Source organism: Aquarana catesbeiana, linkage group LG06 (assembly GCF_042186555.1).
Source record: "Aquarana catesbeiana isolate 2022-GZ linkage group LG06, ASM4218655v1, whole genome shotgun sequence".
Taxonomy (NCBI): Eukaryota; Metazoa; Chordata; class Amphibia; order Anura; family Ranidae; genus Aquarana; species Aquarana catesbeiana.
In genome coordinates this window covers 263,155,033-263,168,724 of record NC_133329.1, presented here as the reverse complement: position 1 = coordinate 263,168,724, position 13,692 = coordinate 263,155,033, and the positions used below count along the sequence as shown (strand labels likewise).

Here is a 13,692-nt window from a genome sequence, read left to right as displayed (position 1 = left end):
ACAGAATGGATGTAAACGGATGCCATCTGTTTACATCAATTCTTTCTAAGTTCATGTTTATGCAATAAACCTTATTTGTGTTTACTTTTGTCACCACTGATTTTGGTTTCTGTAACAACTAAGAAAAAAAAAAGATGCAAAAACCGATATGTAGACTGTTGTAAACTGAATTTAAGACTGTGCACAAACTGATGTAAACAGATTCCAGTTTTTTCTTTGATAATACGTGACTGATCAAATGACGTCCATGTAAAACAGGCCTAGCTGTTTCATTTTGGGGGTAGGAATCATCCTTTTGAAGGAACTTTGTAAAAAAGTAGAGGTGGTGTTCAATTGGCCTGGAATAAGAGTACCCAGGGTGCCATGTTTGCTCATATGAATTTGAAGTTTAGTTTGAGTTTATTCGTTGAGAGGTCAATGCGATGCTTGTTCCTTCTAATTTTTGGAAGTTCTGAAAGAAGAGAAGAACATATGCATAGGTGGCATTTTTTGTAATGATGTTCCCCTACTTGAAAGGCTTTTATATTTGAATTTCTTCATACTTATCACAAGGAGGGATCCAAGGAGAGTACGAAGAAAAAGAAGGGAAAGAGGTCAGAACCCTCTTGACTGCCATTTAAATCATAAAGGGCTCAGAAGACACCATGGACTTTGAGGGGGGAGAAGGGATAGAGACAATTCATATAATAAAGTTGTTTCCCAGGCCAATATGTTTTAGTGTGAATATGTGAATGAGACAGCATTTTAATGACATTGTCTTGGGCCTCAAGTGGAGAGAGCCAGCCTAGTGGAGTTTGATTATGTTGGTGATGTGAAGGAGGAGTCAGATGACCAGGTCCTTTGTATTTTTTGTGTTCAGTATTCAGGAGAAAGAACCTTTTTTTTTGTTTTTGTTTTTTTTTTTTGTTTTTAACTTTTACTCTCAGGGGTCTCCAAACTTTCTGAAGAAAGGGCCAGTTTACTGTCCTTAAGGCTTTAGGGAGACCTGACAGTGCCCAGTGGGAGTAAACAACGCCCAATCTTTTGTATTAGGGGGAAAAATAGTTGGTGTCAGTGGGAGGAATAGTGCCCAATTGTCAGTGGCAGGAATTATGCCCCCTTATTGGTGTCAGTGGCAGGAATAATGCCTCAAGGGCTGGATAAAGGCGAGCAATGTTTGGAGACCATTGTTTTACTCAATGAAAACTCTTCGCTTTTCTCTTCTATGTAAAGTTAACATTTTAAACCCAAAGAAAAGATTATATTGCATTTCTTAGATGTGAGGGCTGCATTCCATTACTTTTACTTTTTAACCACTTCAGCTATGGAAGATTTACCCCCAACCCCCTCCCCCTCCTGACCAGGCCATTTTTTTTTCAAAACGGCACTGCGTTACTTTACCTGACAATTGTGTGGTCGTACGACACTGTACTGCGCTATAAACAAAAAACGACTGTTTTGAACACTATTTTTTACTTTCTGCTATAAAATCTACAATAAAAACATTGAAAAAATCTTTTTTTTTTTTCCCTTCAATTTAGGCCAATATGAATTCTGCTACAAATTTTTGGTTTAAAAAAAATCCCAATAAGCTTATGTTGATTGGCTTGCGCAAAAGTTATAGCGTCTACAAACTCTGATATATATTTGGAATTTTAATTAGTTTTTTTTTTTTTACTAGTAATGGCGGTGATCAGCGACTTGAAGAGGGACTGCTATATTGCGGCGAACAAATCTGACACTTGTGACACTAATACAGTGATCAGTGCTAAAAAACATGCACTGTCACTGTACTAATGACACTGGCTGGGAAGGGGCTAACATCAGGGGCGATAGCTAGTCTTTTAGTGTAGCTTGGGAGGTTGTTTTACTAGAGGAAGGCATGGATTCTGTGTCCTGGCTTTGCAGGAACACAGGATTCTTGCCTTCTGTACTTACAGAACAGCAATCTGCCTTGTTTACATAGGCAGCTTGCCATGCAGACATAGAGTCTGCGGGACCGCTGGTGGGCTCCCGCTGTGCAGAATCGCAGCCGGAACGAGCTGGCGGCGCATGCTTGCTACCCGGAAGTGCAGGACAATGTATTTGTGTGTGTGTGTGTGTGTGTCTCTGTGTAATAAATATATGTATGTATGTATGTGTGTGTGTGTATATATACACGCATTGTGATCCTGCGTGGCTGCCCTATAGCTGTAAAACGGCTATAGGGTGGTTAAGGCTTTATTCTATTTTCACCCGGTGAACCAGCCAGTATGTCTATTTTTGAAAAGAACAAGCTCTCCAGCAGAATATGTCTGTTACAGAGATGAAACAGACCATTTAACACTGGCAGGAGTGCTTACAATAATCCGTTTTATGTAAAACATCTATATCTGTATATCTACAGATCTAAATCTGTATCTAAATCTTCCAGTAAATCTATCGCCCCCCTCAAATCAATGGGACAGCGTGGCTATACTACCGGCAAAGCGCCTCTGCAGAGGCGCTTTGCGGTGGTTTTTAACCCTTTTTCGGCTGCTAGCGGTGGTAAAACTGCCCCACTAGCGGCCGAATACCGACGGTAAAGCGGCGCTTTACTGCTGACACCGCCCTGGTGTGAAAGGGCCCTAATACAAGAGATGTGTTGCTGGCCAGATCACCAGGTGAAAACCGGAAAAAAAAAAGCCCCCTGTCACCCCTGTCACATGGGGTTGATTCCATTCTGATCAGCTCAGATTCCTTGCGGAACAGAGTGGGAGGATGACACATCCATGTTCACTTCGTTTCTGCTGAGTGGACAGCAGAGCCTGCTCTGCTATATGTGTGACGGGGAGTAAACGGACTCTGTTGTCCATTTTACACCTGACTACCCTCCGATCTGATCCACCTAAAACGGAAGAAGGTGGATCCCCTTCCGGTGTTTGTTTTTGTGTGTGTGACCCGAAGGTAGGCTGGTATAAATGGACACAAGTCTGTTTACACCCACCTATTCATAGGCATGCATGGATCTGTTGCTCAGGTTCAACTGAAAAGCTGACAGGTGGACCTGATCGGATTGCGGGCCATTTCACACCATAGAAACTCAGTCCGGATGCGTTCCAAATGCTTTTCTACATGCACGCTTTTGATGCAGTTAAGTGCTTTTTTCTCTTAACCTTAATAAGGACATGTAAGTTCCAGTGCGTTTTTGGTGTGTTCCAGTGCGTTTTTTATGCATTTTACAGTGTTCCAGTGCAGGAAAAATGCAGCATGTTCTACTTTTTTTTTTTTTTTTCTGGAACTGCAAGCACTGGTGTGAATTATGCAATTGAAAACCATACAACCTACTTTCCATGCATTTTTGAAAAAAACGCACTGGACTACATGTGGTGTGAACTGGCCCGAACACTGTGAGAGGGGCCTAAAGAAAACTGATGCAGCCACCACATCCAGTGAATGGTAAGCTGCAATATATTACATTTTTGGGTTTAATACCGCTTTTAGAAAGGAGCTGGAAATTTATTTACCATTATCTATCTTTACTGTGCTGGCAGACCTTCATTATCTGTTATAAAATAGATGCGCACACTGTCCCAACAAAGGGTTAAAGATCTCATGAGGATACATTGTATTTTAATTTAAAAAAAAAAGTCCCCCAATTGCACATTGCAAGCTATTCTAAACAATACAAACTACCTGTAAAGTTCAGTGTATAAACCTGCTCCAAAGAAATGTAAATAAAAATTGAACTTTTTTTAAGTTATGCTGTGTGAATGCTACTATGTTGTGTTCCCAATTTCCCATTTTCAACTTCAAAGGTGGAAACTCACTTTAGAAGCCTGTGCACATGTAGTGCAAAGAAACAGATTATATTATGACCTGACCCCCAAGCTCTAAGCGTTCAGTGGCTTTTTTTCTGCTCCCAGTAGTTGAATACTTCTGGGAAGAGGGTGCATAAAGTGAACCTGTTTTTACTCCTGCAAAGGCAAAGTACAAGATTTTGCTTTAAAGGCTTGATCAGAGACTATACGAATATGTGCATCAAGCCTATGATTTAATTTCATTTGTTGTAATTCATGTTTTGATTAAGTGACGTGTTGCAAATCACTGCTGCACAAGTAGTTTGTGTTCAGCATACCAATTAAATCATGCCTCACTAAATCTTCTGCTATGCATGGCCTAATTAAATGATGTATATGTAATTGTAATGCAGAATATACTTCCTTTTTCTTTATGCCAAACAGACAGAAAGTGCTTGGGCTGAGGAGTATGCTGAAAAGAAGAAAAGCTCTCACAAGCGATCTGCATCCTGGGGCAGCAATGAGCAGCTGAAAGAGGTTAGGCAGCTGCTGTGTGCTGAATGGTGAAGGCACTTTGCATTGATATAGCAAATCTTGTGTGGTCATATGATGTTCTTAGTTTGAGTGAGGAGAATGCTTAATTAATTCTGTTCATTGTTATGAATTAATTATGAATTTTCTGTTAACTTCTGGGTTGGTATTAATTTCTACTAGTAATTATGGTTATTGACGGGCAAATACTTCAGTACCTGCATGTTTTGGTGATTGTGAGTAATTAAAACTTGGTGTACAAAAAATATTTTTGTCTTTTAATCACTTGCCACCCAGGCCTATTCTAGCAAAAACCATCTTTTTTTTTTTTTTGCTAGACAGTTACACAGAACCCTAAAACATTATATATGTTTTCTTAGTAGGGACCCTAGAGAATAAGATGGCGGTCGTTGCACCTTTTTTTTCTCGCACAGTATTTACACAGCAATTTTTTAAACGCATTTTTTTGGGGGAAAAAAAACTGTTTCATGCATTAAAAAAACAAAAAAAAAACTTGACAGTAAAGTAAGCCCAATTTTTTTTGTATAATGTGAAAGATCTTATGCTGATACCTAACATGTCACGTTTGAAAATTGCATGCACACGTGGAATGGCACCAAACTTCGGTACTTTAAAATTCCCCATAGGCAACGCTTTTACATTTTGTTTTGAGTTGGAGGTCTAGTGCTAAAATTATTGCTCTCGCTCTAACGTTTGCGACGATAACTCACGTGTGGTTTGAATGCAGTTTTAATATGTGGGCGTGACTTGCGTGTGTGTTCGGTTCTTCGAGCGAGCACACGGGGACAGGGTCGTTTTAACAATAACAATTTTTTTTTTCTCTCTATTTTTACACTTCTTTTTACTTTTTTAGTTTTTATTTTTATTTTTTATCACTTTTATTCCTTTTACAAGGAATGTAAACATCCCTTGTAATAGGAATAGTGCTTGGCCGTTCCTCTTTACATTGAGATCTGGGGTCAATAAGTCCCAAGATCTCCCCTCTAGGCTGGGAAGCTTGAAATCAACAAAAAAAAAAATTCAGCTTCCTAGCTGAGGCGGCGGCATTTTTTCAAATGCAGAGGCCGAGCGTGACGTCATAACATCGCCCCCGGCCTCTGAATGATCATCGAGACTCCCAAGGATCATCTGGCCCGCCGGAAATCTCTATGGTCAGCATCCGGGGCCAGTCGGTTCATTCTCCAGTTCGCCGATGACAGGGGCAAGCCGGGATAAGCGGCGGAGGGGGGAACGTCCCTTCCTGCCGCCTTTAAGAATGATCAAGTGGCTGAACAGCCGCATTCCTTATGGTGAAGGGTATCGCCAGCTCTAAAACACGATATCTGAATGATGTCTGTAGCTGCAGGCATCATTCAGATATCACCGCTCAAAGCGGGTGGCAAGCGGTTAAGGGACACAGGAATGCTTAAACATTTGGCCTATATTGCCGGACTTTAGCAAGCAAAAAAGTTGAAGCCAGTGCCCTTATTGCCCCGCCTCTAACTGCCATGCCTCTCATTCAGTTTCCTAGGACTCTAGCAAAAAAAACCATTTTTCTTAAAGCGGAACTGTACCCTAAAGGGGACGTTCCGCTCTCCTTATTTTGAAAAATTTTTTTTTTTTTTTTTTTAAATTTGGGGGGGGGGGGGGTTTATTTTATCCCCGTTGCACGGCTTTCTACATGAAGGTGCGCCCCCTACTTTTGCAAGTGGGGATTTTTTCATCCTGCTAGGTCCTCTATTGGTTTACCTCCCAGGCACTTGGATGCTCAGGTTTCTATCTGTAGCCTCCAATTTAGGCCCTTGAGTTAAGCATCTCTTCCAGCCCCTCTTCACTGGTTTTTGATGGTACTACACCCCATTTGGTATCTTTCCAGGCTTATTTTGGGTTCCCCACTCCATCAGACCTCCAAATCCTAATGTTGATAGGATCCCTATCTTTTGGGATTGCTGTCCTACTTGAGCTCGCACTCGCCAAAGGTTGCACTCATTGCAGTGCTCAACTCTTAGTCCTATCCCTCTCCTAAGGGACTTCTTGACCTACAAGGTCAAAAGGAATCGGTCCCTGCTCACGGCACTAGCCTTAGTTCCTTTTCCTGGCATTCTCCATTGTGAAATGTTCGGGAGGCCTTTCATGAAGAGTCTATTTCCTGGATTCTAGCAATTCAAGCAGTACTGAATGTCCTATCAACTGCAAACCTTGTCTAGAGATGTATTTCCAGGTATCTAGCTTTAATCTTCTCGGGTCATTGAGTGGGGCTGTTAAGCTTAAGTGCTTGCTCACAGGGTTAATTCCCTGTGGACTTTTGACCTCTTCCTTATTTGTAGCCCCACCTCACTCTTCAGCTGCTCTTGTTTAGGGGAAGGTTGGATAATTCTTGAATTATATAGTTGGTAAATGGTTAAGCAGGTTTCATTGTGGCGATCACACCCCACAATTACCTCTGGGTGCTGATTTAAAGGAGCCCTTTGGATGGCAGGTGCAATGCTAGGCTCCTGCAGACTCTTCCTTCAGTTCTCTGGTACGGATTTTCAGTTGCAGAGCTGTAGGTAATGTCAATAGACTACGAGTGTCGTGATTACTTGTATTCTATTGGTAACTACAGGTCTGTCTGTTACAGTACAGGTGGGCCTTGTAGTTTATTCATTTGCGGATCACTTTGAATGAAGTGGTTGTGCAGGTAGAGCCCTGCACAGCCACACTGATTTCAAAAGTGACTGCTCCTTTTCCCTGTAGTCAAAGCTGTCCATCTTTAAGCCTCCTGTTGAACAACCGGTCTTTCCCTTAAGCTGTCCATACATGGATCAAAATAAATCTACTTCTGTACAACCAGCCTTCCAATCGGGTTTTTCCCGCTTGATCAGCGCCGCCGCATATAGCCTGCAATGCTGATCAGTGTATTCTAACAGTGAGGAAGTCTCCCCACAGTCAGAATACAATACCTCAGTGAGGAGGATATACCCATCCACATCAAGTATTATTTTAATATAATTTTTCTCAAATCGCCTTTCAGGACAACCTTGGAAAGAACGTAGCTCTGCCCAATTTCCAGGAAACACATGCAGCCTTTAAAATCCCTACTTCCACCATGGCCTCAGTTATTGTGTTTCCTCCGCCATGGTGGAAGTGCTGCAGGATTCAGGGGGAGCTGCATTCTCTCCAAATAGGGAGGGTAGGCTTTCCTTTTTTAGGTAATTTTTTTTTTTTTATTTTTTTTTTTCCCAGGACCATGGACAGGGAGACCCATGTTGTGCCCGGGGTCAGTGGATGGTGGCCCTGCGGGGCAGACCGCTGCGGGCATGCGGCTATCCCCGCATGTTGGCCCTGGTAGGCGGGTGTTGTCACGTCCGGTGACATGACTTCCTGTGGAGGGGGGACGACAGTGGTTCCGGTCGCTTGGAACGCAGAGGCCAGGAGGGGGCGGGTCCGCAGGCCAGTGCTTACGGTTCCGGCCTTCAGTGGGGCCCGGAATCGGGAAATTTAAAGCCAGAAGGCTTCTCTCTACACATCCCGCTGTGCTCTCTGCAAAATGGAGGAGGGATTGACAGCCGCTTTAGCATCGGCCCGCCCCAGGTAAGAGGGTTACAGTGGTGCCTCGATCTTCTTCTCCTAATGGGCTTTACTGGTAGTTGGTGTTCCTCATTGCTGGGGGCCACAGGTCACTTCGCTCGGACCCTGCAGCCTTTTCAAGGGGTCTTGCTTTTGGGCACTGTTTTGGGGGTCCTTGTTCCGGTGGTCGTCCGCTTCACTGAGATAGCTATATGTTTTGCACAATAGTTAGGGGCGCTAGGATGAATCCTGTATGTTTCCCTTTCAGGTCAAGACTTTATCTAAATCTAAGAAGCCAACCCCCCCCCCCCCCCCCCCCCCCGGGTCAGAGGAAGTGCCGTCATGCAAACATCCTTTCAGAGATTCGTGGCAAAAGATTGTTGCGAAGATCTGTTTTCTTCTGTGCGAGAGCATACGGACACCCTGAGCTCAGTCAGATCTCTGGTAAAAATAACCTGACAATCCAGCCTGAGCCCCAGTGCATACCGACCAGCCCTCAAACATCTACCTCTAAAGCAGCAGAGGCTATTGACTCGGGATGAGGGGACAAGTACGCTGCTTTCCCTCAAGGATTCGGAAGAGGAAGATGATAGCTTGTACCTGGATGCCCCCTGCTATCACTGGAGGAGGTAGATCTATTGAGCGCAATCTACACCTCTTTAGAGATCCAGGCGGAAAAGGTGCAATTGTTGGTACCTGGCAAGTTGTACCAAGGCCTGGATGAAACCAAACACAGGGTGTTTCCGGTTCACAGGGTCCTTTCTGACACAATTAAAAAAGTGGAAAGACCCACAGAGGGGTCTGTTTTTTTTCAGAACCCTCAAAAGAAGAAAAGGAGACCGAAGTCTTGAACAATTAAGTCAGAGTGGACGCAGCGTCCTTCTAAAAAGAAACAACTGCCAATTTTTGTGCTGTTCGACAGCCACCCAAAAATAGAGACCAAGACCAAAAAAGCTGTTGAGCCTCCCAGAGGGGCAAGGGTAGGGGGGGGATTCTCTTCAGACCCCCAGATCAGCCCCCAAAAATAAATAACAATCTCATCCCAGTGAGTGGAAGACCATCTTCATTTCCCCCACAATGGGAAAAGACAACCACAAGCCTCTTTGTAAACAACATCGTCACCCGGGGGAACAGTTTGGACTTCTCAGAAACGCCTCAGAGTAGATATTATGTCACCAGAAAACAAGGAAAAACTTTCCGCATTGATGAACCTACTTAAGGATCTGATGCAATAGGAAATCATTATCCAAGTTCCAAAACATCAGGAAGGACAGGGTTTCTATTCGCACATCTTCCTAGTGAAGAAACCCTCGAAAGTATCAACTGATACTGAATTTGAAAATTCTGAACAAATCAGTCCGTTACACTTTCGGATGGACACGATCTATTCAATAACTAAACTGTTGTCCCCAAAATGCTTTTTGGCATCTCTGTACCTAAGAGAAGCCTGTCTACACGTTCCGCTAGCCCAAGCCTCCCAACGGTTTCTCAGATTAGCACTCAACCTGGGGAGTTCAATATGCCATCTCCAGTTCAGAGTGCTGCCATTCGGACTATCATCCTCCCCCAGGATCTTTACAAAAGTGATGGCGGAAGCGCTGGAGCCTCTGAAGCTAAGGGGGGGGATATCGGTCGTCCCGTATCTAGACGATCTATTACTTTTTGCAGACTCCAAAAGCCGAGTCCTGGCAAACCTACAGGTGACTCTGGCTCGCCTCCAAAAGCTTGGTTTGCTCCTAAACTTAGAGAAATTGTGGCACACGAGATGAAGTTTCTGGGATGCACAATAAATTCAGTACTCCAGGTGCTTTTTCTCCCACAGGAGAAGGTAGAAAAAGTCCAGTCTGCGGTAAGACAGATCCAAACCAATCTCTTGGTGTTGGTACGGACAGCAATGGCAGTTTTGAGACTGCTCATGGCATCCTGCCATACAGTGGGCCAGACTACATTCCCGGCCACTCCAGATGGATATCCTACAAAAAATGGTCACACCAGGAGCCTCTAGAAAAACAAATCGGGATCACCTCAAATGTAAAAAGGCTCTCTGGTGGTGGCGGGATTCGACCAATCTAACATGAGGTCTCTCCTGGGTCTTTCACCTGGACAAACATCTAACGAAGGATGCGAGTGCTCGGGGAGCCCACCTAGACAGCCAGACAGCGCAGGGTTCCTGATCCAAAATAGAAGCCTGGAAGTCTTCCAATTGGCGAGAACTAAAGGCCATCTTTCTAGGATTCCTATCCTTTCAACAGTTAGGGGACAGCATGTGCACGTACTCTCGGACAACACAACAATGGTGGCCTATCTGCTGAAGAGGGGAGGAACCAGGAGCAAAGGGCTCTTAGATCTAGCCAACCAGTTGCTCATCTGGGCAGAGTGGAATGTGGCTTCACTTACGGCAATCCACCTAAAGGGGTCTCAGAACCTTCTAGCAGATCTTCTAAGCAGAAGGAAAGTGGCAATGGCAGAACCAGGAGGTTTCCCCGATGGTCACCGAGGCATGGGGGCAACCCCAAATAGATCTATTCGCAAGCCAGAAGAACGCAAAAGTGCAGGCGTTCTCGCTTCACAGGGAAGATCAGGCCGTAGGCATAGATGCGTTCGCTCATCCCATGGGACTACCAGCTGTGCTACACCTTCCCCCACTTTTCAACTGATACCGCTGGTCCTCAGGAAATTCAGAGAGGAAAGCATGAATCTGATCCTGGTCATCCCCTTCTGGCTGATGAAGCCCTGGTTTGCAGTTCTGCTAAATCTAGCCACAAAACCTCCCTGGAAGCTACAATCCAGAAAGGACCTGCTGACACGGGACACTGAACCATCCGGAAGCAGATCGGCTACAACTGTCAGCCTGGTTTCTGAAGAAGACCTCCTAAGAGCCAAGGGTCTGTCGGAGAAGCTCGTGAACACCTTTCTCTCTAGTAGGAAAGAATTGACACGGGCTATATATTTAAAACTATGGAAGAAACGTAATTCCTGGAGCTCTTCCAATGTCCCGTTCACACGATCAGACTTTCCGACAACAAAACCGTGGATTTTTGTTTGAAGGATGTTGGCTCCAACTTATCTTGCATACACAGTCACACAAATATTGGCCAACAATTCCGAACGTAGTGACGTGCAAGACGTACGTGATATCTCCATTACAAACGCTAGTTATATCTCCGGCTTTTACTTGATTCTGAGCATGTGCGGACTTTTGTCCGACGGACTTGTGTTCACACGTTCGGAAAGTCCGACAACAAATGTTCGATGGAGCATACACGCGGTCGGACTTTCCGGCAACAAGCTCACATCCAACATTTGTTGTCGGAAAATCCAATTGTGTGTATGAGGCATAAGGGTTTCCGGGAAGAAAATATAATTTCCCGCAAAGGGGAAAAAGCCTCTAAGAGCACATTGGGTAGATGGCTTAAATGGGCAATCATAGAAGCCTACAAAGTTAAGGGAGAAGTGCCCCCTTCGGGTATTGCTGCCCACTCCACAAGGTCAACGGCAGTTTCCTGGGCCGAAAGGGCAGGTGCCACGCCTGAATAAATATGCAAGGCTGCTACCTTGTACTTCTCTACGTTCCTCCAACGCTATAGGTTGAACCTGCTGTCTTCTGCAGATTAGGCCTTCGGCAGGAAGGTGCTGCAGGCAGTGGTCCCACCCTAGAGCAAGTTTCTCGGTTATCCTCTCCAAGGCTGTCCTGAAAGGCGATTTGCGAAAAACTTGGTTAGACTTACCGGTGACTGTATTTCTAAGAACCTTTCAGGACAGCCGTTACTACCCTCCCTGTTGTCTTAGAAGTGTTTTAAGTATCTGTCATGGTTGTGTTGGTTTCTGTGCTTTTGTTTTCCAGCATGTCAGAGGAAACGCAATAACTGGGGCCATGATGAAAGAGGGATTTTAAAGGCTGCGTGTGTTTCCTGGAAAATGGGCGGAGCTACACTCTCTCTCCAAGGCTGTCCTGAAAGGCTCTTAGGAATGCCATCACCGGTAAGTACGTTTTTTTTTTTTTTTTTTTTTTTTTTTTTTTTTTTTTCCCCCCAACCCGCTGGTTTAAACAAAAAAGACTAATCTATGGGCTACTTAAAGACAATGTCTTTCCAAACTTCCTTTTCATTGAAGTCAAGGGAAACGGGTTAGGTATTCTAGGTTTCGTTTTTTCTGCAGTTGACTGAATGGGATTTTCATTGAACAGGTTATGTCTGTTCAAACTTTCCATTGGGGATCCGTTTTTTTTTTTTTCTTGTTCTGAAACTTGGGCCAGAAAATATTTCCTCCTGTTGAGCGTTCTTCTTCTTTTTTTTTTTTTTTTTTTATTTCTCTCAATTGGGTAGTGTTCCACTTGTTTTTTTGTAGGTGGTTGAAGGAAGCTTTCACTGGTTGAGACTCATTAGTCCTTCAGATAACAGATCTCCCTATTGGTAAAGGTCTCTCCTAGTCTGGAGCACCAAGTTGATCATTGGTGCCTTCCACTTGGTCATGGTAACTTTCTATATTTCTATATTTTGCTTGGCCCTTTCGTCATTTAGCCTTGATTCAGGCATGGCTTTCTTTAGATATTCTTTTGTAGAGAAATCTCCACACCTGTTGATCCTCTGTGGCTGTTGCCCACGCCTTAAGAATTCCTGTGTCCTAATGGACTTCAGGAAAGATTTTACCGTAAGTACAAAATCTTATTGTGACATTTTGTTTGTTAAACAAGAAATAATTTTAAACGCTCATGTCAAAGCCAAACTTTTTTGCATGATAAAAACATTTCCTAGGACTGTTCCAAAGTTAATTGAAGATTAGAAAAAAGTGTATTTGTATATATAATTTTTCTTCTTTTTTTTTATCAATATTATGTGCACACACATGTGGATCAACCATAACATTAAGTTCAATGGCTGGTAAAAAGAATAACATTGATTATCCCAGTACAATGGTATCTGACTCGTGTCCCCAGCCAAAAGCGCCTACAATGAAATAGGCATGTGTGCATCAGAACTGGACCATTGAGCAATGGAAGAAGGTGGTCTAGTCTGATTCTCCTTTTTCTTTTAAATCTTGTGGATAGCATGCGTGTGTGTCGCTTACCTGGGGAAGAGATGGCACCAGGATGCAGTATGTGAAGAAGGCAAGCTGGTGGAGGCAGTGTGATGCTTTGGGCAATGTTCTGCTGGAAAACCTTGGTTCCGCCATTCATTTGTATGTTACTTTTGTCACTTGCCACCTACTGAAACATTATTGCTGACCAAGTGCTATCTGGGAGTAATCTGTTAGAGAGCAAAGCAACAGAGCAACAAAATGGGGGGCAAGGCAACAAAATGGGGGGCAAAGCAGACTGTATTGCATTTGCACTTTACAGCAGTACAAAGGAGTAAACAAACTCTCACTATTTATTTCATGTTGACGGACATTCTAGTTTAACATTGTGTTTTCCATTTGAAGACATGCAGCTGTGTTTGAATGAAAAATGCATCGTTTTAACAGGGTATGCTACAGAAACACTGTGTGCAAAGCTGGGGCAAAGGCAGCCTCTAAACTGTTATTGAGTACCTTGTTTACATTATAGTAATCATAATGTTTCATCCCTAGATTGCTAAGTTACGTCAGCAACTTCAAAGGAGTAAACACAGCAGCAGACACCATCGAGATAAGGATAGACAGTCTCCTTTCCATGGAAACCACACCGCAATTAACCAGGTAAGGAATTGGTCTGACCAGTAAAATAAGTGGGATAATTAGAAAATTAATTTTTTATGTTATTCATTATAACAAAGTGAAGTGCTTTTTAAAAGTTTTTGGCTGGCCATACATGGTCCAGTATTCAGATGTAATAGTTCCAGTTTAAAGCAATGCCTGTAATTATTGGGCGATAACTAGCACCTCAGGCACTTAAAAG

The 13,692-nt window shown here is 43.6% G+C and overlaps 1 protein-coding gene across 4 annotated transcripts in view; it reads left to right on the top strand.

Annotated features, from left to right (window-relative positions):
• Positions 1 to 13,692, top strand: part of FAM117B (family with sequence similarity 117 member B) — a 144,376-nt gene that overhangs the window by 69,194 nt on the left and 61,490 nt on the right. For 3 of the 4 annotated variants that reach the window (XM_073633287.1, XM_073633284.1, XM_073633285.1), the window contains exons 3-4: positions 4,182 to 4,274; positions 13,386 to 13,493. In XM_073633287.1, the coding sequence (XP_073489388.1) occupies positions 4,182 to 4,274; positions 13,386 to 13,493 (201 nt within the window). The remainder of the gene's footprint in view (positions 1 to 4,181; positions 4,275 to 13,385; positions 13,494 to 13,692) is intronic. The other variant, XM_073633286.1, reaches the window with a different exon arrangement.